The sequence below is a fragment of the Piliocolobus tephrosceles genome, chromosome X (assembly GCF_002776525.5).
Source record: "Piliocolobus tephrosceles isolate RC106 chromosome X, ASM277652v3, whole genome shotgun sequence".
Classification (NCBI taxonomy): domain Eukaryota; kingdom Metazoa; phylum Chordata; class Mammalia; order Primates; family Cercopithecidae; genus Piliocolobus; species Piliocolobus tephrosceles.
Genome location: NC_045455.1, coordinates 41,882,626 through 41,906,653, shown reverse-complemented (window position 1 = coordinate 41,906,653; position 24,028 = coordinate 41,882,626). Strand labels below are relative to the sequence as shown.

Genomic DNA, 24,028 nt, shown 5'->3' with positions numbered 1-24,028 from the left:
TGGCTACTTAGTTCAAAATGGAAGAAAAGCTGGATTGCTGCTATTACAATCCCTCTATCCTGTGCAAAGAAAGAGCCTTGGAACTTGGAAAAGAAATGTAAAGCAACCACAAGCTATACAACCATCACTATGAAATAAACCCTTTTTGTGTGGCATGAAATCGCTCACAGAGAGGCTTGCTCTTGTTCTCTTGGTTTCCAAATGCATAAAGTAAAAGTCACCCCACTGCTAATGCTGGGTGGTTAGGCAGCTGTTCATCAGAGGTAGTCACAAAGCAAAGTTTTAATGTGAACTCTGATAAGCTGGACTAATGTATATGTGGGGTGGGTATGTTCTGAACACCTGCTCTAAGCCAGCTGCTGAGAAGCACTGGGTAAACATACTGAAATGGCTGAGGGGAAGAAAAACGAAGCAAAGCAAGGAGCCAGGTCCACAACAAGCCACCATATTCACAGAGAGGATAACTGCTGAAATACGCTGAAGCATGTATCCACCAGACTTTATGCTGGTGTTTGTGAGCAGGAAATAATGGACAACGGGAATCTTTTTAGAATTTGTTTGTCGTTTTCTAAAGGCAGATGGCAAAGGGACAAATCCAAGTGCAGTGAAGCTGAGTAAAGGAAGTAACTTAAGAATGAAGTAAAGAAAAACTCAATGCAAAAGTTGTGTTTTTTGTTTTGTTTTGTTTTTGTTTGTTTGTTTTTAAGGAAAGGGCAGATGAAGACTGCTCCTGAAAGTAAAACTCTCAGTATGGACACAACAGAAATTTTATAAATCCCAAATAGGCTATTTAAATTTTAGAACCTAAGCAGAAAGGCACAGCATGATATTCCATGGCTCTTGGCAGGATTTTGTCACCACTGGCAAACTGGAAACATACAAAACAGTTGTAAAAGCCATATTCAAATCCCTTTTCAATTATGTCTACCATGGCAATGTAGCTTCCATTGCTGACATTTTAAAAACTTCATCTTAATATTGACCTTGTCAATGTATTTGAAATATAAAAAAGATAAATTTTCAAAGTCTGCAGTCTTCTCCCTGAATCAGACATTGCTAAAACTAATAGCATCTGATTCAAGCAGACTTAAAAACAAGCATTAATGTATTCTCTGTTCAAAGGCATCTAGAATGGATAAAATGTATGAAAAATCATTTTTAAACACGCAGCAGTGAGGTTGGGTACAGTGGCTCATGCCTGTAATCCCAACACATTGGGAGGCCAAGGTGGGAGAATCACTTGAGGTCAGGAGTTCAAGACCAGCCTGGCCAACATGGTGAAACCCCGCCTCTACTAAAAATACAAAAAATTAACTAGGCATCATGGCACGCACCTGTAATCCCAGCTACCTGGGAAGCTGAGGCAGAAGAATCATTTGAACTCAGAAGGCGGAGGTTGCAGTGAGCCAAGATCGTGCCACTCTACTCCAACCTGGGTGACAGAGCGAGCCTCCATCTCAATAGGACAAACACATTAAATTAAATATTCACTGCTCCTTTCTCCTTAAAGACTTCTGAACTCATCAATTATGAGCTATAAGGCACAATTGTTCAGAATGAATCACATATATTACAGTCAATCATAATATTTTCAAGGTATCCTCAGGGTAACTAGTAATACAATGATTCTTTTTGCCATCATCTTCAATTGTCATAACAAAAATTAGTTACAGCATGACGACACTGCCAAAATTTATAAACTTATAAAGCTAACACTGATCTTTTCAAATATAAAAATTTAATGACAACTAAACAAAAACATAAATACTATCTCAACATCATTTCTAAAGGAAAGGGATAAATACATTTTGCATGATAAGTAAAGAACATTTCCATGTTTATATAGAGAAGAGAAAAGAAAATTTAAATTTACTACCTTCGCCACTCTAGTCTTAAGGAATACACAAAATTTTTAACTTTACTGTATAAATGGAATTATCAATGGTGTGCTGGAGCTAGCTCATCCCTGGCTCATGAGAGCCAATTGTTGAATTTTAAGGAATCTTGCAAGTCAGGTGGTAAAGCCTCAAAAGCAGCCATAGTGGGAATAATTACACCACAGGATTTGATAAACACTACAATCAGGCCTCTCCTCTCCCATCCTCCTCCCAGAGAACCACTTTACTAACACACCACTGATCCACATGCAAATATGTCCACAGTACAGTTAATCCTCACAAAGTGAATGCACCCACAGAGGCAACAGTGAGGTCATGAAAAAGAACATTACTGATACCTGCAGAAGTCTCCCTTGAACCATATCTGAATCACTATCCCTCCACAGGTCTAAACGCTTTACAAATACTAGAAAGGAGCAATTTTAGCAATGAGGATGGAAGAAGGCAATTTTAAGCGATAGATACAACCTTGAAAATCACTTGTAAGTAGCTATGAAGGTAGGCTGGCAGAAGAAGACATGGCAGGTTATGCATCGATTTGGAAGCAGCAAGAGTAATATGGGAAGGAAAATATGAAATTGTATTGCTGAGCAGCTACATGAGGATTTATGAGGCACATGCCTCTGTATGAGACCTGCTCAGTGTAAAACCGTATTTATGAAATAGAGATGGTTTAACATATTGTAATTCTCTTAGTGTCACCTATGATTTTTACATTGTAATCAGTAGGAACCACAAGAAAATATCAAATAACTACCACAAATAAGGTAATGCCCATCATTTGAGGACTGTTGAAATTCACACCCCACCCCCGCACCTGACATTTCAATTCATACTGTATTTGTAAGAAACCAAATATTAAAGTTTTCCATGATGATCCTACTTCTATGAGGAAAGCAGAGACTTCAGGGGCAGAGGACTGCATTTGACAGCAATCACGTCCCATATGGCACTGGTATTAGAATTACGTTTGTAGAAAAGTGATGTATATTAAACAAAATCTGGCTTCTTTTTTTGTACCAGTGATCAGTTGCATCAAGCAGTTTTCCATTTTTTAATATTCATCTGAAAGTTGATTCTTAAAATACCAGCTTAAGTTCTGGAAAAGAATTAGAGCTAGACTTGCAGGAAAAAAATGAGGAGTCGCTTCCATATAATTTTTTAAGGGGCTAAAAAGAAAAATTACATTTTACAGATAGATATGCACATGTACTGACCTGTGTCTTGTATTCACACAAGAAAGTACTCTAATGAGAATAAACTGCCCAAAAGTAATGCTCAAAGTAGCAATATTTTCAATGCAATTTTAACATTTGACTAACCAACCTTTATTGTTTTTCTCTTCATATGGATATTCATTCATCCATTTGTTCTTAGAGTCACATTGATCCTGCAAGAAAAACACAAAGACAAATGATGAAAGAAAGTTCTATAAGTTGATGTTATTCCCCCTTTGGGGGAAAAAAAAATACAACCTAAATCTACAGCTCCTTAAGTTCATGATCATAGAGCTGAGGCATATCTTTTCTTCAGCTATGTGTTGTCGGCTTGCTCTTCAGCCATGAAAGGGTAAAATGCAGTAGAGGAAAAAACACCAGCTATGACACTAGGACAAGATCCTAGGCACTAAATAGTGAAGACTTAGGCAAAAACAAGGGAAGAAGGGAGGAGGAGAATAAAAAGAAAGGGATGCAACAGAGACAACTGAGGAGAAAATGGCAAAAAAAAAAAAAAAAAAGGTTTGTAAGTAAATTTCCTCTATAAAAGAGAAGCCCCAAATACTCAAACTGTAACACTTGGCTTCATTATTCTTAGCAGCTAAGAGAATTTAAAGTAATGCCATTTTATTGGGGAAATGATAATTTCTTTACAGTTGATACAAATGTGCAGAATAATGAATAGAAATAAATTTAGTGGCTCCATGTCAGCCAATATCCAAGTAACTTTAAAAAAAGACCTAAATTAATATATGTCCCTTCTTTTAAAAATTAAATATAAATTAAATATTCATGTGTTTTCTAAAAGGTTCAAAATCTCCAGGACCATTAGGATCTCACCAAATCATTAAACATTATTGGGTTGGGGAGTTCTGATTATAATAGACCATTTGCCCTATTTGGATATATCTTACAAGTTTTCCTATTTATTCTCTCTCAGCATTATGTTACTTGCTTCAGAATTTCCATTTCATGAGGCAAATTTTCTTTGGCATTCGGTTGAGCCAGCTTATTAGGCACAGTTGACTTTATTTTTCATTTGGAATTACACTCAAGAGGGGACACACCCTGGAGTTCTCAGCAGCGCCCATTCTGTGCCAATGTCTATGGGCTGTAGCACCGGGCCTGGTTTCCTGTGTATGTTTCCATACATTTGAAAAGAACTCACTCACTCATAAAGGCCTTAAATGAAATGCAGCAGAGTTCACAAGCTCCATGGGCTTGACCGGTGAAGGAAACTGGTCTTTAATTTTATTCCAGCTTTAAATATATATGTCTCTCTTGCTATAACAATGTCTCAAAACACATCCCCTAATATGCACTACAGCTTTTACCAGGCATGCTACTAAAAAGGCAATCCAATATTTTAATATTATAGTGGCAGACTCAAAACATTCTCTTGAAATTCAGAGTATAATTCCTCTATTTAACATGATTAAACCATAACATGGTCTCCTTTGAAATACTTAAAAAGTCACCTAAGACACAGTGTTCTCAAAGATGTTTTATCCTTTCTAGTCTTCAAAACATATCTAATCCAATCAGTTCCAACTTCTTAGCAGAATGTTCAAGGTATGTCAAAACCTGGCTCATTATTTTTCACATGGTAGCTCTGTAATTTTTTTCATTTAATGTGCCATAGGCATTTTCTCATATTAAACTTACTAACGCTTAATCCAAAAATTTGTAATACTCCACTGAAAGAATATATCATTATTTACTTAACTTTTGCCTTATCATTTGTGACTTTTATTACGAATCACACATAAACACCCTTGTATGTAAATCTAGTGTGCACCAGCATCTCTGCTGGTCTGAATGATGCCTTTAAGCAACTAAAAAGGATACCTCCTCTGAACAGACACAAAGAGCCTCCAATCTGGAAGAGGGCAGGGCCTGGCAAGCAGAGTCCACTGCAAACTACAACCACCACTCACCCACGAAACCTCATCCTACACTACTGCACTTAGCTGTACCAATTTATATTCCCACCAGGAGACGATATAAGGATGAAACTGATCAGAGGTAAATTTTATAACCAAGGTAAAAGATAATGTCAAGGTTCTCACAAAACCCTGACTTAGTCCCAAATCTTACTGCATGGCTCTTTGTGGTTTGTCATACCAACTACATTTGCAATCTTCTACAATTTAAATTTGTATTTCTGTAGGTGTTAAAGCAGGGGAGGGCCTGATACAAAACTAGTTTTTGCTTTCCATCCAATTCAGGCTCCCAAGAGAGTGTTCAAGATTCATCTCTTGCCTTTCAGCCCCTCAAACTTTAAGTACCTCAAATGAAAGAAAGAGATGAGGACACAGATTAGAGTTGAGAAGACCTGTCTGTCCCTAGTCTCAATTCTATCATCTTCTGGCTGTGTGAACTTAAGCAACTCATTCAACCTCTTTGATGCCCAGTTTTCTTCTCCAAGAAGCAAGGATAATAATAATACCTGCTTTATCTACCTTGCCTACTCTAATTGCAGTAATGTTTATACAGCAATCTGTAAAATGTTAAATGTCATACGTATAAGAATTACCACTTTTTAATCAACAGCCTAGATATTGAATAGGAAATAAAAAAGATTTCTCTAAATGGAGGCCACATGATAGAACAGATGCATCTCTAATTTTATTCATGCCTTTACTTTTTCCCCCCAAATCCCTATCAAAAGCAAGCCATGATATAAAATAGTAAAATGGCACATTTCCAGTAACAGTTAATAGCTCATCAATTTCCAAATTAAATTTACTTAGCTCTGCCAAACAGGGTTCTGAAATTATCCAGTAAATCTTCCCAAAGCACAGAAGTTTTAAAGGCCAGTGGCCTCATCAAAATGCTCATGACGCGTGGTTTTGGTCCTCGTTTTCCTGGCTTCAAAAATGTTTCTCAATTGTCATTAGGTGAAGAAAAGCAAAGGACTGGTCGCTTATTTCAATATGAAAACCATGAAAAATGGTAAGGCATAAAATACTACACTTTTGAAAGTATTTTAGGATTACTTTTTAACCAAAATATTGCTGCCTGGAACCATGGGTAAATACTCATGGTTTTAGAGGAGAGACCGGAGAAATTCCACTTACACCTGTTTCTCTTTCTTAGCTGAAAGCCATAGAGAATGATTTTTAAATTCTTTCCTTTCTCTTTTTCTGTCTTGAAATTTCCACATTTGATCACTCAAGTACCTTTATAATTCAAAGACAGTACACCCTGGACAACAGAAGTGACCTTGGCCATAATGAAAGTGAATGCTATCTACTTTAACAAATAAGCAGTTGCTCTGTCATAATTACCTCAGAGTACAGGCTTTATATTATATTACAGTAGCAGATGGCTTGCTCTTCATCACATCTTAAATGATCTATTATGTTCTCAGTCTTTAAAGGTTAGTGTTTAATACATTTTAAGTGTATTAAAATGGACCCATAACTATACTTATTGCTAGATCCTCTGAGAATCCCTTTATGTATCTTTAAATAGAGACAGAGAAACACACTAGACATCTAACTAGCCAGGGATTCCACTCTCTGCCCAAAGGTAATTTAGTTGCTCTGTTTCGAGTAAATTGAATGGTGGTGCTGATACAGTAATCTTATTTGGAATTCTGTCTTCTAGATTCAGGTTTACAAATCACTGCTTCATTGGTTATGATCTTGTGTTTTCCAGCACCGATTTAAAAAATCAACTAATAAAGGTTTATATACATATTCAATTCAGTTACCATAATTTTTAAAGCCAACTAGGGAACTTGACAGGCAGGCTTTGTGCATGTCAGTCTGTGATGTTATGTAACAGGTCCAAGTTTGCCTGGCTCTGCGCATCAAGGTTTCTACCATGTAAGTTGCTTTTTTTCTACTTAAAGTTATTTCTGTTTCATCTGTCACAGTGAGTTATCTTGGGAACTAAAAATATTTGAAGGTTAATCTAAATATTTCTGGAGATAAATGCAAATCTAAGTGCTACGTTTTCATAGCTATTTTGACTAAAAATGAAAAGTAGCTAAAGACACAAAGAAGAATGCTTGTTGCTAGGTGACAAGTGACACCTACTATATCTCTTCTGAACTTGTACAGCATGACACATCTTACTACCAAGAAGAGGTACGTGGATTTCCACTGGACACACATAATTCTCCACAGAGAAGCAAACTAGAGTTTTTAAATACAGGCCACAGTTAGCAAATCATGGCTATAGGAAAAGAGATGTCTCTCAAAATAGGAGAGAATAGTACTTTACTTTCCACTTCAGGTACACATTTTCTAAGCAGAGTCGACACAGGAAACACATTTAACTTTCACAATTCAGGATTAAGCATTAAAAAGTGTTAACAGACACCACTTCAATTAGGGTAGGTGGAGTCCATAAAGAAAGCATTATTCTCCTATAAGTAATCCAGTGCTCACTAAATTTAGTAACACAAGGTCATCATAGTAAGGATCTCGTAAGTTAAAAAAAGAAAGCACAAAAAAACTTCTAAGTAAGATTTCCTGGACATATTTTATACTTATACACCTACTTTCTAGCATATATCCCTTCCTCCAGACAAAAACTCAGGCAGGGGCCGGTCGCGGTGGCTCACGCCTGTAATCCCAGCACTTTGGGAGGCCCAGGCCAGCAGATGACGAGGTCAGGAGATCAAATCGAGACCATCCTGGCTAACGCAGTGAAACCCCGTCTCTACTGAAAATACAAAAAATTAGCCGGGCGTGGTGGCGGGTGCCTGTAGTCCCAGCTACTCGGGAGGCTGAGGCAGGACAATGGAGTAAACCCGGGAGGCGGAGCTTGCAGTGAGCGCAGAGAGCGCTACTCTGCACTCCAGCCTGGGCAGCAGAGCGAGACTCCGTCTCAAAAAAAACAAAACAACAACAACAAAAAAACCAGGCACAAAGTTCCACCCTCTCCCCTTTGACTCATCAGGCAATCCAGGTGACAATACAGAAGTTTCAGGAACTCCATCATATCCAGCATGACGACAGGATCTCACATGAACGAATGGCATATTCCACTCCATGTGAGAAAGGCTGTGATGCCATCATGGAAAAGATCTTGCTTTGAAAGCCAGAAAAAAGGAACATCAGCCTTAACACTTGGGGGTAATGTGACCTGGGGTAAATTGTTGCCATTCTACATGCTCCTTTTGCCCCTTGTTAAACTGGTATCATAAGCCCGCCCCACCGCACTTTTTTTTTTAAGCTAAGAATACTAAAAAAGAGAATGTGTATACCAGAATGTATGGTATATAATGGATATTCAAGAAAAGTCACTCCTATTTCTACCCCCTAAATTTATGATCAAGTGCCCAAAACCCCTTTTCCACTTCAACTTTCCTGACAACTAGGAAAAGCTATGTCCTACACCTGATACAAAGTTATACTTCCTCAATATTACCTTCAACCATACTTGCATGTTTCTTATAGGAAGGTCCTGGGATCCACAGAAAATGGAATCTCCTCTCTAGGATCTCAGAGTATAGTGTTCATAATTCCTCCATTAAGAAAATTCAAAGATGCAATAGTCAATGGAAATAGGAGAAAGGGACTTCAGAGGTCAATAAGAACCCATATTCAATAAAGATCCCCTTGGAATTCTGTTCGTTGCATAAGTTGACTTAAAATACTTCATTTATAAAACTGTCCCCCATTTCCAGTTTTATGTTTCCCTGAAATTATGCTTCCACCCAAGGATTCTTCACCACTTAAAATAGCAGATACTACTACAGAAAGTAAAATTTAAGAATTAAAGTCCCACTTGGAGTAAGGTATGCCCCAAAGCTTGAGCAGTCACTTAAGAACAGAGCTCACTGAATAAACAACCCATTTTCAGAAGGAGAAGGTAAAGCAAAAGCACACGAACATGGAAATTACTCTTTTAATCTGTTTTCAGCTTCCATTTCATTACACCTCATCATTCTGTGCACCCAGAGAACAAATAAGTCTTTAAAAGAAAGTAACCATAGCAAATGAATTAAGCATTTCTTTTACATATATTGTTCTCAGTATAATGGTTTGAAAAGTAATTTATGCTATGCTCAGATTCAAGTGTAACTGCCATTTTATCAGGACTGCATAGTCAAAAATCTGATTTGTACTGCAAGGATTGACAAGATGATTAAATTTTGTCTTTGTATGTCTAATTTATGTGATTTAAATTGTAACAAAATAAAAACATGTGCCATTTGGACGTGCACGTAAGTACCATAAGTACTACCACATGTAGTACTGCATTCTGCCAAAAGTAACTTGGCCACACATACATTTGCCCTGCCAGATAAAGAACACTCACATCTTTCTCTTAATCCCATCTATCAGGAGGCATTTTTAACCATCATGCTGAAGATGTTAAAATCTTTGGGGTTTTGAGAGGCTGGTGGAAGAAGGGAAGAAGAATAGAGTGCCCATGTACCCAGTAATCTCCAACACTACTTGTAAAATGTAGCTGTGTGATGTATACATAGAATGCCACATTAAAATTTTTGAAAGCAACTGCAAATAAAATCAAACACATATTTGGTACCAAATTACAAATGCATAGTTCACACAGCCTAAGAATTTATCTACTACTTCACTTCAATGGGTGTTGTTGGAACACAGCTAGGTACAGGACATTATGGGATAAATAATTAAAAGTTTTAGATACTAGAGATCTATGATATAATCAAGAAAAAATAAGTTGCTTTGCTCAGTATGCAGTATACATATTTGGCTTTGCTATTAATTGTTGCCTGTATGCTTAGGCTGCCAATGCTAAGCATGATAAATCCCATTCAAATGCATAGTAAACAGTTTGCTTAGTGAATAAATTTATTTTCTAGTCCATCACAACAATAGTTGATTAAAATATGTTGCTCTTATCCACACTTTTGAATTAATTCATGTGAAATAAAACAAATATTTATTAAATTGTGGGAAAAACATTCCATCAAACTGTGAAACTTGAGTAGAAAAACAAATGGTACATGCTTAATTATGGTTGACATTTAAATGAAATTTGCATTCTCAAAATATTTTGTGATAATTAGAAAATATTAGTACACAAAGTATTTTAGGAAACTTTACGTTCAATCTCTTTGCACATCTGAGCCCAAGGAACTGTTAACAAAGGTAGATTTTATAATATAATTTGAAAGATCAAAGGACTGAATAGATTTGTTCTACTGACATGTTGACATAGTGATCCAGAAATGACACACTTTATTTGATATTTTTAATGATTATCTTACAGGTTGCCGAGTGCCTTACTGAATAATAGCTTTGACTGGCTGAGTTCATCAATCCAAGTTTGTGTATTTAGATATCATCTATGTACCTCAGAATCTGGTCCTCAACACATAGCTAGCTGTCATAATACATAATCAATTAGTATTTCTCAAAAAGCAAATTAGCAGACTGTCAAAGGGATTGCTTAACCATATGCTTCTCTCATTACTACATAATCCCAGAAAATAAAAATAACATTTGTTGAGAATGACAAATTATTTTCTTATTTAATTACTTTTTTATTTTTATTTATGTTTTTGAGACAGGGTCTCACTCTGTCATCCAGACTACAGTGCAGTGGCACCATCATGGCTCACTGTAGCCTCAACCACCCCAGACTCAGGCGATCCTCTTGCCTCAGCCTCTTGAGTATCTCAGACTACAGGCTCTTACTACCACATTCAGCTAATTTTTTGTAGAGATGGAGTTCTGCCATGTTGCCCAGGCTTGTCTCAAATTCCTGGGCTCAAGCAACAATCTTGTCTCAGGATTAGCAGGTAATAAAAGTCTTTGATTTATAATACAGATGCACATTACATGACAAACACATTCTGTTATAAATTTACACATGAATCGCCTATATCAAAGAACTGAGAATAGTAATACTCAATAATAGTAATACTCAATAGTAATAGTAACACATCAATAGTAATACTCCATGGAACCTGACACACAGAAGCTCACAGTCAATAAACGTGGGCTGAATATAGAAAAGTGACATAATTATAACACTAATATCTACCATCTCTTGAATGTTTCACCATATAGTTAACAATGACTAGGTACTTTTACATATATTATTTAATTGAATTCATGGAAGAACCATAGTTATTCCAGGCAAGTTGAATTGGTGTCCACATTTTATAATGAAAGTAAGTGTGATTACAGTTAGTATTCTGTAATTCAGATCAAGATGCCATCCTTAGAAACATCATAGGAGCTCTGGTTAAAGAACAGAGTACAGTGGAAGTGGAAGGAAATCAGAGAAGTTTCACAGAAGTGCTTACACAAAGCTGAGTCTTGAAAAATAGGGAAGACAAGACATTTCAGGGAAAAGAGATGGATTGGGTAGCAGATTTAAATTAAGTCTGAATTTGAGAATCATACACATATGTGAAAATATGCATAACTTACAAAGAATATATGTGTATATTAGAGTGAGTATCTCATGAGTTAACATGTTATATTAGTCAGTCTATTCAACTGAAAGAGGGACTCTAATGTGGAAAAGAAGCCTGTGATATGAAAGGGGGATTCATTTCAAGGAAAATAATAAAAGCAATTCTGACAGTCTAGCTTCTTGTGTCTCAGGTGTGTATTTGTTTTACAATGCAAAGGGATTTGTTAGGTATGCTAAATCCGGACCACTAAAATATAATTTCAATAATTCTATGAAAAAGTGACTAACAACTATGTCACGTTCCACACGATTCTTGTTATTTCTGACACTGCTGGCCATCAAAGATCAAATATTGCACAATATTATTCAAACATGGATCAATGAAAATATGCTTACAGATGGTGTGTCTGCATGTGTAAACATATACGGCTAAGTTTTACTGAAAAAATGGACAGGAGATAAAATCCTGAAGAATAAGTTATGTAAGTTTCAGAAATACTCCAAAAAATTAAGTAATTTTGAAAAATAGTGTAGCAGCCAAGGAATGTCAATGGCATTTTAAAAAGTAATCCCAAAACAAAAATTGCCCCACTGCAAGGTTAAAAATGTATTTGGAGACGCACACAAAACTAATATGTTCACAAGTGAAATGACATGATCAAGTAAGTATTGAGAGTAAGCAGGTTAAGTGCTAATATGTATCTCCCCAATAAGCATAGGGAATGTATTTTTATCTTTTAATTTAAATATAGTATCATTCAAAAAACACCAGGTTTTTTAAAGAATCCCTTCAGTTCTCTAACTTTATTCCCAAAAGTGGCTTAACACATCTTGGGAGATACAGGGAAGGAAAGCCACTAGCCAATGAACTGAATTAAAATTGTTCAGAGTGGAATGGTATCAAATCCCAGTAGTAAAAGTAGTAGTGATGACAGCAGTCCTGGCATCAGCAAATGTTTAATATGAATTTACTATGTGCTAGCAACTGTTCTAACTACTCTATTGTCCATTAACTTGCATTAATCCTCACAACCTTGTGAAGCGGGTGGAATTATTATTCTCATTTCACAGATGTGGAAACACAGAGAAGTAACTTGCCTAACAAGCGGCAAAGGCAGAATTTTGAAATCTGTGTTTTGGCTCCAGTCTTCATGATTTTAAGTACTATTACTTAAATGATGATTCTTATAAATAATTTTGGTATAACCTCATCATGCAATGCACAAGTGTGGTATCTTTATTTGTAGAAAATATGCAGAAAGCCAATAGCAACCAGAGAGTTTTTGTGTTTTCCCCTCAAGCAGTTTAAAATAAGATATTTCTCAACTAATGACATAAACTCAGATGCTTTTCCAATAAAGGAAAAGAAAAACATATTCCAAATCTGAGATTATTTGAAACCGTGCCCGATATTACAATAAAGCCAGTATTTTAAGTTTCTCCACTAATTAGAAATTAATCCGTTCCTTAAATCATTTAAGGTTTAGGGGATTTTCAAAGATTTGAAAATTTGTGTGTAAAGTCTCCTACATGAAACTTAGGATTAATAAATGAAACTTCTCCTCCTTCTTTCCTCATCAGTGATATCCAAACCTGTGCACAGACAAAAAAGGAATGTAACTTTCACTTCACAAATAAACTGCATTCTTTGATAATGCCTTTAAAATAAAACAGTCAATTCTGAAAACACATTTCAAAAAAGTATTTCTAACCTGTGCTTGAGGCTGTTATCCCAAACAGCTATAAATTTCATAATTTGAAAAAGTAATTTATGCATAGTTTTGGCAAAATATTTCCCTCAACTCAGATTGTTTAAATCTAAATAACATTAGATTCTTTGCTGATTCTGAAGGTACTGATATGAACATAATATTAAACAATCTCAATAAGGTAACCAAATAATAAAAAGCCTACATCTCATTTTAAAAGCTAAGCAAATAAACTTCAATGCTGTCAAATAGTTAACTTCCTAAAATGTATTGAAATATGGAGAAATAAAAGAAATATAAAGGAACTATAAATCTCTATAATCATTTGTACTAATTCTCCTTTATATAATTATATATAAATAAATATCCCTGCCTATCAATGAGGATTCAAAGGTGAAAAAAGACATCATATAACATATATTTCAAAATTTAAAAAGGCTGGCAGCGGTATGCTGCACTTTGGGGAAGCACGGATAAATCAAATCTGTGAACAGTAGGCACCAGGTTTGTGGTTTGACACAGTTCATCTCTCCATGGAGCCAGGATGGAGGATTAAAATAACTGCATTTCAGTTCAGGAAAACCAAGTAGATGACAACTTACTAGAAATCAGGAATAGAGCTATGAAGTATACACATGACTCTGTTCAACTTTAACATGAAAAGCGCAGCCAAACAGCATCTAAATGAATACAAGAGCCACACAAAGGGCATGGCACATACTATTTAGAGATCTTTGTAAAAGGCAATCTTTGTCCAAAACATACAAATTTCCTTCATCACGGAAGGTTGCTGGTTGCTAACCTCTATAATGGTGTTTTTGTATTTACCCATAAGCTTCAAATTACAACACACTTCAGTATTCAGCTTCATAAAATGCTTTATACTACATACTACTACTTCAACTATTCTTTTTTTTTTTTTTTTTTTTTTTTTTGAGACGGAGTCTTGCTCTGTACCCCAGGCTGGAGTGCAGTGGCGCGATCTGGGCTCACTGCAAGCTCCGCCTCCCGGGTTCACGCCATTCTCCTGCCTCAGCCTCCCGAGTAGCTGGGACTACAGGCGTCCGCCATCTCGCCCGGCTAGTTTTTTGTATTTTTAGTAGAGACGGGGTTTCACCGTGTAGACCAGGATGGTCTCGATCTCCTGACCTCGTGATCCACCCATCTCGGCCTCCCAAAGTGCTGGGATTACAGGCTTGAGCCACCGCGCCCGGCCCAACTATTCTTTTTAAAGGCTTTTGATCTGGCTCAGGGTGTTTCCCTTCCCCCCACCACCTCTGGGTTCTCATTCTGTACTCTCCTCCAGCATAGAAGTCATCTCTCCTGCCTTAAAAATATTCAGATGTTTACTATACAACACTTTACTTTTGGCTAGTTTTACTGCTTCATGTAGTTGCAGAACAATTTCTGTCATTCCTCAAACATATAATCACAACCTACTAACTATTTTATCCACTCCCTCTCCGCCATGGTCTCTTTGATCACTGATGTCTATTTGGCATTATAGAGAACCTGCCCCTGGAAAACTCTCCCCCATATTTCATTGACTTCTCTGAATCTTACCACTGTTCTCTCTAACCATTACCATCAGATGTCTTTTGAAGATTCTCTCTCCCTACAGAGGTATCTTCCAAGAGTCCCCCTAACTTGAAGACATGCTTTCTCTCTCTGTTTGATCTCCTAAAAGTTCAACTCTTAAAGAGTGTCAATTACCACCACCCCAGGTAACTCCCAAATGAACATCTTTGAGCAAAATTTCTCACCTAAATCTCTACTTTTTGTCCACATATATATATCATTGAACAAATCAAAATACATTTATCATCTTATTGTATGTCTGGAATTATGACAGCCATGGAGATTTACAGCCAAGACTGTTCCCCTATACATGATGGCTTACCATTTAGGGAAGGAGACAGTAGCACTTCCAAGAACCCAAAACTGAAGTCATTATTTTTCCCTCAATGAACTGTTTTCCCATTTCAGTCAGATGTCATCAACATCCAATTGCTTCAACCTTATCTTTGAGTCAATGTTAACACCCTTTTCTACCATTGTATAACAAAAATCCATCCTTCTTTCCAAACACTCTTTAGATTGACTTTTGCAATTTTCTTTTGCCACCTCATCTGCTTTAGGCCCTCATTTAACAAGTCTGAATGACTGCTCATCTCTAGTCTCTGCTCTTTCCAATGCACATGACAAACATATCTGGCTAATGTTTAAGATATTTCACCATGATAATCCCAGTCTCAAGAATTTACATTATTGTTTCCCAGTACATCTCAATTTACATTTACTTTCACAGCCCTTCTGAAGAGGAAGGGGTTTCCTCCTCTTCCTCTGGGAAGAGTTTCATCTCTGCCTGCAGCCAAATCTCTCCTGCATTATCATCTCCTCACATAGACACAAACAAGTGCTGAGTAAAATCAACGCAGTCATCTTTTTTTTAAATAACCTTAGAATCTGTAAATAAAACTGTCTTTAAAAATCTACTGTGGGCATCACATTTTGTGGTGAAATACTGAAAGCTTTCCCCACTGAAATCAGAAGAAGACAAGGATATTTTTCATCACCCCGATACAGCTAATGTTAGAGGTTCCAGCAAGTACCATAAAGCCTAGGTATGACGATATAAACATTATTTCAAAACAAAATTATTATTCATGGAAAACATAATTCTGTAGTAGAAAATATGAAGAATCGATAGTCACAATATTAGAATTAACATGAATTTAGTATCATCACTGATTTTCATATGCAGACATACACAAATCAATATACCAGAACAAAAAACATTTATACCTGGAAATTTTAAAAAAAAGACTGCATTATTAAATACCTAAAAATAAGCATAAAAGAAATTCAAAACATCTATGTTGAAAAAACAAAACACTCAAGAGAATATTAAAAGTCCTAAGTAAATGGAGGGATATACAATGTTCATAGGTAGGAAAATCCAATATTGGAACATAAATTCTCCTCAGGTTGATCTGTAGATTGAATACAAATGCAATCAAAATCCCAGGATCTGTAGATTCAATACAAACCCAATCAAAATGCACACATGCTGAAAAACTGATTCCAAATTTAAAAGATGACTGTGAGGAACCAAGAATAGCCAAGGTAGTCTTAAAGAAAAAGAACATTGGAGGACTTACATTCTCACATATTAAGACCTATTATAAGCTCTCATGATTAAGACATTTTGGAACTCATACACAAGTCCAGATAAACTGATCCATGAACTCACATTATGATTGTGGTCACCTGATTATGAGAAAAGTAGTACTAGTCTGCAATTAGGAAAATACGACCTTTTCAATAAATTGTACTCAGTCAACTGAATTCCTTATGGGAAAACAAAGTGAACTTTAACCCCTACTTCACATCATACACAAAAATCTATTCCAGATGTATGCAGATATAATATGAAAGGTAAACCAATGAAGTTTCTAGAAGAAATAAAAAAGAATATATAATCTTATGATAGGCAAAGATTTCATCAAACACCAAAAGTACTAATCATGAAGGACAGCTAATAAAATGGACAATATTAAAACCAAGAATGAGTTCATATATTTACTGAAGTAACTACATACAGGAATATCATGTGGCAGTACTATGTGCATTAGCCAAAAATATAAACAATCGAAATTGCATCAACAGTAGAATGAATAAATAAGTTACAGTATATTCAAATAATGAAATGCTATACAACAATGAGAACAACTGGTACATGGGGAAAAAAAATGCAATGTGAAATAAAATTAAACCAGTTACAGAAGTGCACACAATTTGAGTCCATTCAAAAGACTCAAAAACAGTTAACATTAATTGATATGAAATCAAAGTAACAATTACATTGGGAGAGTGACAATGACCAGTTGGAAAGGGATACAAGGGGCAGACTTTGGGGATGGTAATGTTTTAATATTTCATCTGGGTAGTAGTTACAAGGATGTGTTCAATTCTGAACATTTACTGAGGCATATACTTACGATTTATATAAGTTTTGCACTTTTATTTCACTAAACTAAACTTTCCTGTAAGAGAACTTTTGATCAGACCAATTCCTAATTTTAAGTCACACTGCCCAAATTATAGAGTGATTTCCAGTATATGCATGAGTCACTCCAAAATCAGCTACCACCAAGGACCAATCAATTAACAAGAGAAGGCACATGAGCCACTTTTGTTTGGAGGAGACCAAGCAACTGGAAACACATCTGGTATTCCATCCATATCATAAAGTCCTTTACACCAGCAACAGTTTTTAATGCAAACAAGTCATACAATGCATTTTGTTTGGGGTTTCTGTTGTTCCTTGCAATATGATGAATTCTTATGGCTGACCACTAAATATTATTTGATTCACTCATGAAAATTCACACCAAATTAGATTCAGAAAACAATTTGGTAATTTTTCCTTAATTAAACTGCAATACTACCATTAAGTACTGTATGTGCCAATTGGCAAGTCAGTTAAACTTTCTGGGTCTCAGCATCCTCATTTATGAAATTAAGAGGCTGAAGATCTTTGAGTCTCCTTTCATTAATAAAGTTGTTGATCCTATAAATCCTACATTTTGTACATGTACAAGTCTGCAAGATATCTGTAATGAGCTGGAATAAATTAATATTGTTAACAGAATTTGAGTTCTAACTCTGCATTGATGAATTCATAAAATTTAACCAATCTTCTCATTCCCAGCAGCTCCAAACCTGCTTCAGGCAGGTATAAAATCGATAACTTATGTCCATTGTAACCAGTACTCCTCTTCTATTTACTAGATTTCACTCTGAAAGGAGATTCTTAGGAGATACAAATGAGGACCATGGAGTGAAGTATTTTCACTATTTCCCAGCTGAGCCTGTGAATGCAACAGTAGCTGAAGGATTCTCCAAAGCTGGCAGAGGATGGATTTGTGGCCTTGAGAAATTCTGAAGATGAGTAGAGAGGATTTCTTTTCTATGCACAGTTCAATAAAGCACTGCATTGTAACAGTTTATCTGCAACTGTAAATAATCTGTTTCCCTACTGTTTTACCACAGTCACTTAGAATGCTCAGGAATGTATCTGTTACTATCTTGAAAATTTTAAAGGAGTATATTACTTACAATAGTATTTCAGCAGTAAAAATGCAATTCATAAATCAGGTTATGTGTCAGGCAGTGCGGTAAGTACTTTACACACATTATGTTAAGTAATTTTCATGGTAACCTTGTGAAGAAAGGATAGTAAACTCCACTTACAAGTGAAGACAGATAGCTCAACGGCTATTCAACCAAATAGCTGGAATTTGAACCTGTTTTTGTCCGATCCCAAAGTCCACACTCTTTTCCTCATGCCATTTTGCCTCTCCCTGAAGCTCTGGTCTGTGAGCTAGATGGAAGTGCTATGCCGAATTGTTCTGTAGGCAGCAGTCGGAATGGATTTTAGGGGAACAAGAGGGAACGAGAGAACGATGGTAATTTTTGAAGAACTCCACAAACAGCATACTTCTAAATGACTTGATTTGCTGGTGTGTATGGTCCTGTAAGTACAGTCAATAAATGTATATAGATAAATATGGTCAGATCTCAGAAGTGCTACATGAATTGTCACTGCAGCATTTACTTGGTGGATCCAAGCAGACACAGAAGAGTCTGGAGCTCTCATTCTCAAGTTCGAACCAGGAGCCACTGGCAGACTGAGTCTAGCTACCATTTGGGAAGCATTTCTCCAAGGGTGGTCTGTGACTGAAGGAGTTTAAATTAAACAAACTATAATGAAGATCTTGTTTGCCAGTGTATTTTGCTTTTATTTATTTTTATTTTTATTTTGAGACAGGGTCTCACTCTGTCACCCAGGCTGGAGTGCAGTGGTGAGATCTCAGCTCACTGCAACCTCCCCCTCCCAGGCTCAAGCAAGTCTCCCACCTAAGCCTCCCAAGTAGCTAGGACTACAGGCATGCACCACCACACCTGGCTGATTGTTTGGTAGAGACTGGGTTTTGCCACATGGCCCAGACTGGCCTTAAACTCCTGACCTTAGGTGATCCACCCTCTTCTACCTCCCAAAGCACCAGGATTACAGGCGAGTACCACCACACCCAAACGTTTTACTTTTAATATAGGTTTTCTCAAAGACATTATGCAAAAACACCACCCTACACACATACCCCAAAAGTCCCAGGGGCCTCAGAAGTTACTGGAAGGCAACTCCCCCACCTATTTTGGTAAGACCACGAACAATAATTGCAGAGTTCAGAGGCAATAATGTTTCCTTAAATGACCATTCCCCTCCTGATGCTGGATGAGATGTGGCATGCTACGCCCTACATTCAACGCCCAGCTTTTCTGTTTCCAAGTTATGGCCTAGCCATAATTTCTCTAAAATCCAGTTTTTTCACATCCAAAAATGGCTTAATGCCTACTTGGCATCATTTTGTCATATTGGAAGAATTTAGAACATGTAATTTGTAGAAGGCATTTGTAGTTATTATTTTTTCTTATTGATAAGTACTATTTTGGTTTTTAAAACACAGAACTAATCAATACTACTAGACCTTAGAAGCTGCTGGTGTCTAACAAAATCAAAAAAAGCTGCATGAACCTCTCTGGGTATTCTATAATCTTAAATTATGCTAATTTGAGAAAGGAGAAATGTAGTTAATAAATACAACCAGATTTCTAGAAACATGCATTAATGTCCAGTCCCCTTTTACAGAGAGGCAATAGAAGACTGGTTCATGATTTTTCAAAGTAATATCATCCAAATAAACTAAAACATACAAAGGAAAAGATCATTCTGAAAATCTATCATCCGGCATTCCTACTTATGTAGATTTTTTGGCTTTAGGTTTAAAAATTTAATCTATTTCAGAATTTGTCAGACTTTGATTTTCAGTAACTTCTACTCACTCCTTTTTATTGCCTCTTTAATATCAGTGGTCTTATTCCCTTAATTATTAGGAAATCTAGACCTTGATCCTTCACTGTGAATTTTAATCATTCATTCACTGGATCAGCAAATACTTAAACTCCTTCTCCCCCTTTCCAGCTAACTCCCTAGTGCAGTTAAAAATAAAGGAGGACTCTAGATTTCAGAAAGCATATGTCAGAACAACAAAAAAAAAAGTTATGGAAGTATGAATTGGAACAGTATAAAATTTCTGTTCACAGTACTGCAGAGGCAAAAGGCTAGAACTGCTAGTGGTGACTTCACTGACCACCAAGCCTGTGTGTCCACAGAGCATAAACATGTAGCTAGTGCAATTTAAGTTGTTCTGTAAGTGTGCAATACAAAAATAACTTTGAAGAGTTCACTAATAATTTACTAATCATTTTCTATTGATACATGTTGAAATGATAGTATTTTGGATATACAGTCGGCCCTCTCTATCTGTGGGTTCTGCAGATCAAAAATATTCGAGAAAAAAAGAATTCCACAAAGATCCAAAGAGCAAAACTCAAATTTGCCACAGACTAAGTACTACATTAAATCCATGTGACTGAAACAATGTGCAGGCATTATGTTGTGAATTTTAAGTAATCTAGAGAATGTAAAGTGTACTGGAGGATCCACATAGGCTATATACAAACAGCATGCCATTTTATATCAGGGACTTAAGCATCTGTGGATTTTGGCATCAGAAGAGCATCTTGTCTCCCATGAATACCAAGGGACAAACAGTACGGGGTTAAATAAGTATTAACATATTATTTTAAATGTCAACTATGTCTTTTCACTATGGTGATTAGGAACTCTAAAATTCCTGAAGTTGATTCAGTTATGTTTCTGTTGAACAGTACTGGTCAAGGTTCCACATTTCAAACACTTGTACGACACACTGGGATTTTTCCTGGCCTTTAACTGTATTTTATATAGACCTTAATACGTCCACTAAACTCCCCAAAGACATGTTTTCTTGTTTAATCTAGCATTTAATGCATCTGATGTAAATGTTTTCACATGTACTGTTAATTTAGCACAATCTTCGGCCCCTTGGAGAGCTACGGAATGTATTTGATGCTTGCTGGTACCTAATTTTTATCTCACCAGATTATCAACCTTCAGTTCTTAGAAAACTCTACAAAGTGATCCCAAAAGTGTTGCATGTGTCTTCCAAAGCACAGTCATTCAGGCACAGCCATGTCTGAATGGAAGTGTCAAGAGCTTTCCATAATCCTCATAGACTATTAAAACGAAAAGAGTCCCAGAGGACCAGAAATATAACCCAGTATCTACTACTGAGTCTACTGTTTCATGTCCTGAAGCAGGGCTGTTTTTTTAAATTGATAAAATAAAATGTAACCTATTTTATATCACATACCTGCTACATTGCTGATGGGAAATGCATACAACAATACACATGATTAAAATGAGCACAACCTAGTGTATTATGTTACAGTATCATCTGGAAACTCAGGCCAAGCCATCCTCCTAAATTCTTAAATGTCAAACCTCTGACAATATTTTCATCCATTCTGTTGTTATCTTACTGTTGCTTCTAGTTATGTTTTTCCTTAAGCATTCTTCTGAGTAAACAGATTTGCTTAGCAGTTCATAATTTTCATAACATGTAAAAGTGTTGAAAGAAATCACTGTACATTTAAGCAATTTTGCAGTACTTCAGTTCCTTTACAACTAGCAGTACTTAAAAAACAATCACATATTATATCTAATCACTCATCATTTTTTTCATGGAGTTATATGTAAAGACAGTGTTTTCAAATACATGATCTCTACTAACTATCCCTGCCCTACTTGGATAGACCCTGTTACGGGTGAGCATATTGCCAAACTGGACCGTTTTTATGAGGCAACATAAGCAGCTAATTAAAATTTGTGACATCAGAAAGAATATCCACCTGGTAAAGAACATGTAGATTTCTTTCTTCTATGTCTGTGGAAGGCCTTTAAGAGTTGGCAGCCTTCCACAGCTGGGTACGAACACAAGAAACTCACCTCATGGGAATGGATTCCCTGAACCCCTAACCTTGGGACATCCTGGGGGATGCCAGGTTGTGCCTGAAGTTATCAAAAGGCTAACTGGGCATCTCCCAACTTTATTCCCATCATTCTCCAAGTGTCAGAGAAAATCAGTATCTCAGCATACCTGTAACAGACCACAGCACTTAAATTTACTTAGGGAGCTACAAGACTAAATGCTAAAAAGAGCCAGGGTTGAGACCGAGGTGGCTAGCCAGACAGAGTAAGGCTGAAAGTGGCAGGGACAAGGAATGCACTCTCTGGAGAGAACCACTGCTACTCCACTCCTGACAAGTTTGCCCTACAGTTATATTCACGTGACATGCAGAATCTGTTTCTAAAATTTGATAATTATAAAATATTTCTGTATTAAACTCCTATAGTAACACCACAACCACCACCACAAAAACAATATCTATGTATCAGCCAGTTCATGGTATGTGTTGTACCATTCTTACCTTCAGATTCAAAATATCTAGGAGGGCAAAGAAATTCTAAACTATAAACACCCTAGACTCATCTGGGTCCTTGCCAGGAGGAACATGAACTCACATTAAAAACATGCAGCTTCTACTGAAGCATCTATTTTACTTGCAGGGCTTTTTTGATAATTTATATTAAAATTAACAGTATGACTATAGTTCAAAAGTCACATAAAGTAAAGCAAAAAGACTCAAATTCACTGCTTGCATTAGGCTACTTTTTGTTTTTGTTTGTTTGTTTGTTTGTTTGTTTGTTTGAAGAGATGAGGTCTCACTATGTTGCCCAGGCTGGTCTTGAACTCCTGGGCTCAAGGTATCCTCCCATCTAAGCCTTCAGAGTAGTTGGGACTGCAAGCATGTGCCCCCACAGCTGGCCAACAGCAGGCTACTTTCAAACACTCACCTGGAATTATTTTCTATTTCTGAGGAAGAGTTTGACAATTAGGCTATTGAACATACCTTGCCAGGGGCAGGAACCTTTTAAACTGACTCTGAAAAAATATCACTTTAAAAGATTCTTTCACAATTTGGAGTTCTTGTCAGCACAGAGCCATTTGGGTTGATGATTCAAATATAACTTGTACTGTCAAAATGTTCTAGAAGGGTCCTGGAACACTGTATTTCAGCAGTTCAGGCATACCAACCCAGTGGAAGAGGGCACCCCACTACCAGAGTGATAGATTTGCTTTTTCCACGCTAATAAAGTTTCCTTCTTCCTGTGTCCTGCATTTGTTTACTGGTAATGAATAAAACATTAAAACCGCCACTTAGAATACAAAGCATAGTAGTTCCTGCAAATGAAAAAAGTATAAAGCAAAGTTATGCTGGCTGTAGTTTAGGGTACTAAGGCTGTTATTTATAGAATAAAACCCATTATCACTACTCAAATATTGAACATGCGTAGTTTGTATTCAAAGATAAAGTTGCCACAGGGGACTATTGATATAGGAAATATGGCTGGAGAGATATGGAATGCATATTAAAATTTATATACTGAAAAGAATGTATTTAACAGGTATATTTAATATTCCAGTAGCATCGACTGCAATTGTTAAAGTTATATTTGCTGACATTTCAATTATAACCTTCTATTTTCAGTGCATTCGCAGTTCAATCCAAAAATTTTCTGCAGGCCCAAAAGTATGTACTTTCCAAGGTCTCTGTCTGTAAAAGGCTTTTTTTGTTAATGTTCAGCAGATTGAAACTTTAAGACCCAGGGCAAATCTGAATGTGTTTTCCCTCACAAGACCACCAAATTTTGAAATGAATACAGTAAGGATTTAAAACAATGTTTTTCCCGGTAAAGTTGTGAGGCTAAGAATTTGCCATGGTTAATTCAATAGCAAATGGTGAAGTCAGGAATCAAATCCAA

The 24,028-nt window shown here is 36.4% G+C and overlaps 1 protein-coding gene across 6 annotated transcripts in view; it reads right to left on the bottom strand.

Moving 5' to 3' along the window:
- KLF12 (Kruppel like factor 12) overlaps nt 1-24,028 on the bottom strand; it is a 472,578-nt gene that overhangs the window by 324,330 nt on the left and 124,220 nt on the right. For all 6 annotated transcript variants that reach the window (XM_023186345.2, XM_023186338.2, XM_023186329.2 and 3 more), the window contains one exon: nt 3,225-3,288. In XM_023186345.2, coding sequence (XP_023042113.1) covers nt 3,225-3,257 — 33 coding nt within the window. In that variant the 5' untranslated portion in view covers nt 3,258-3,288. The remainder of the gene's footprint in view (nt 1-3,224; nt 3,289-24,028) is intronic.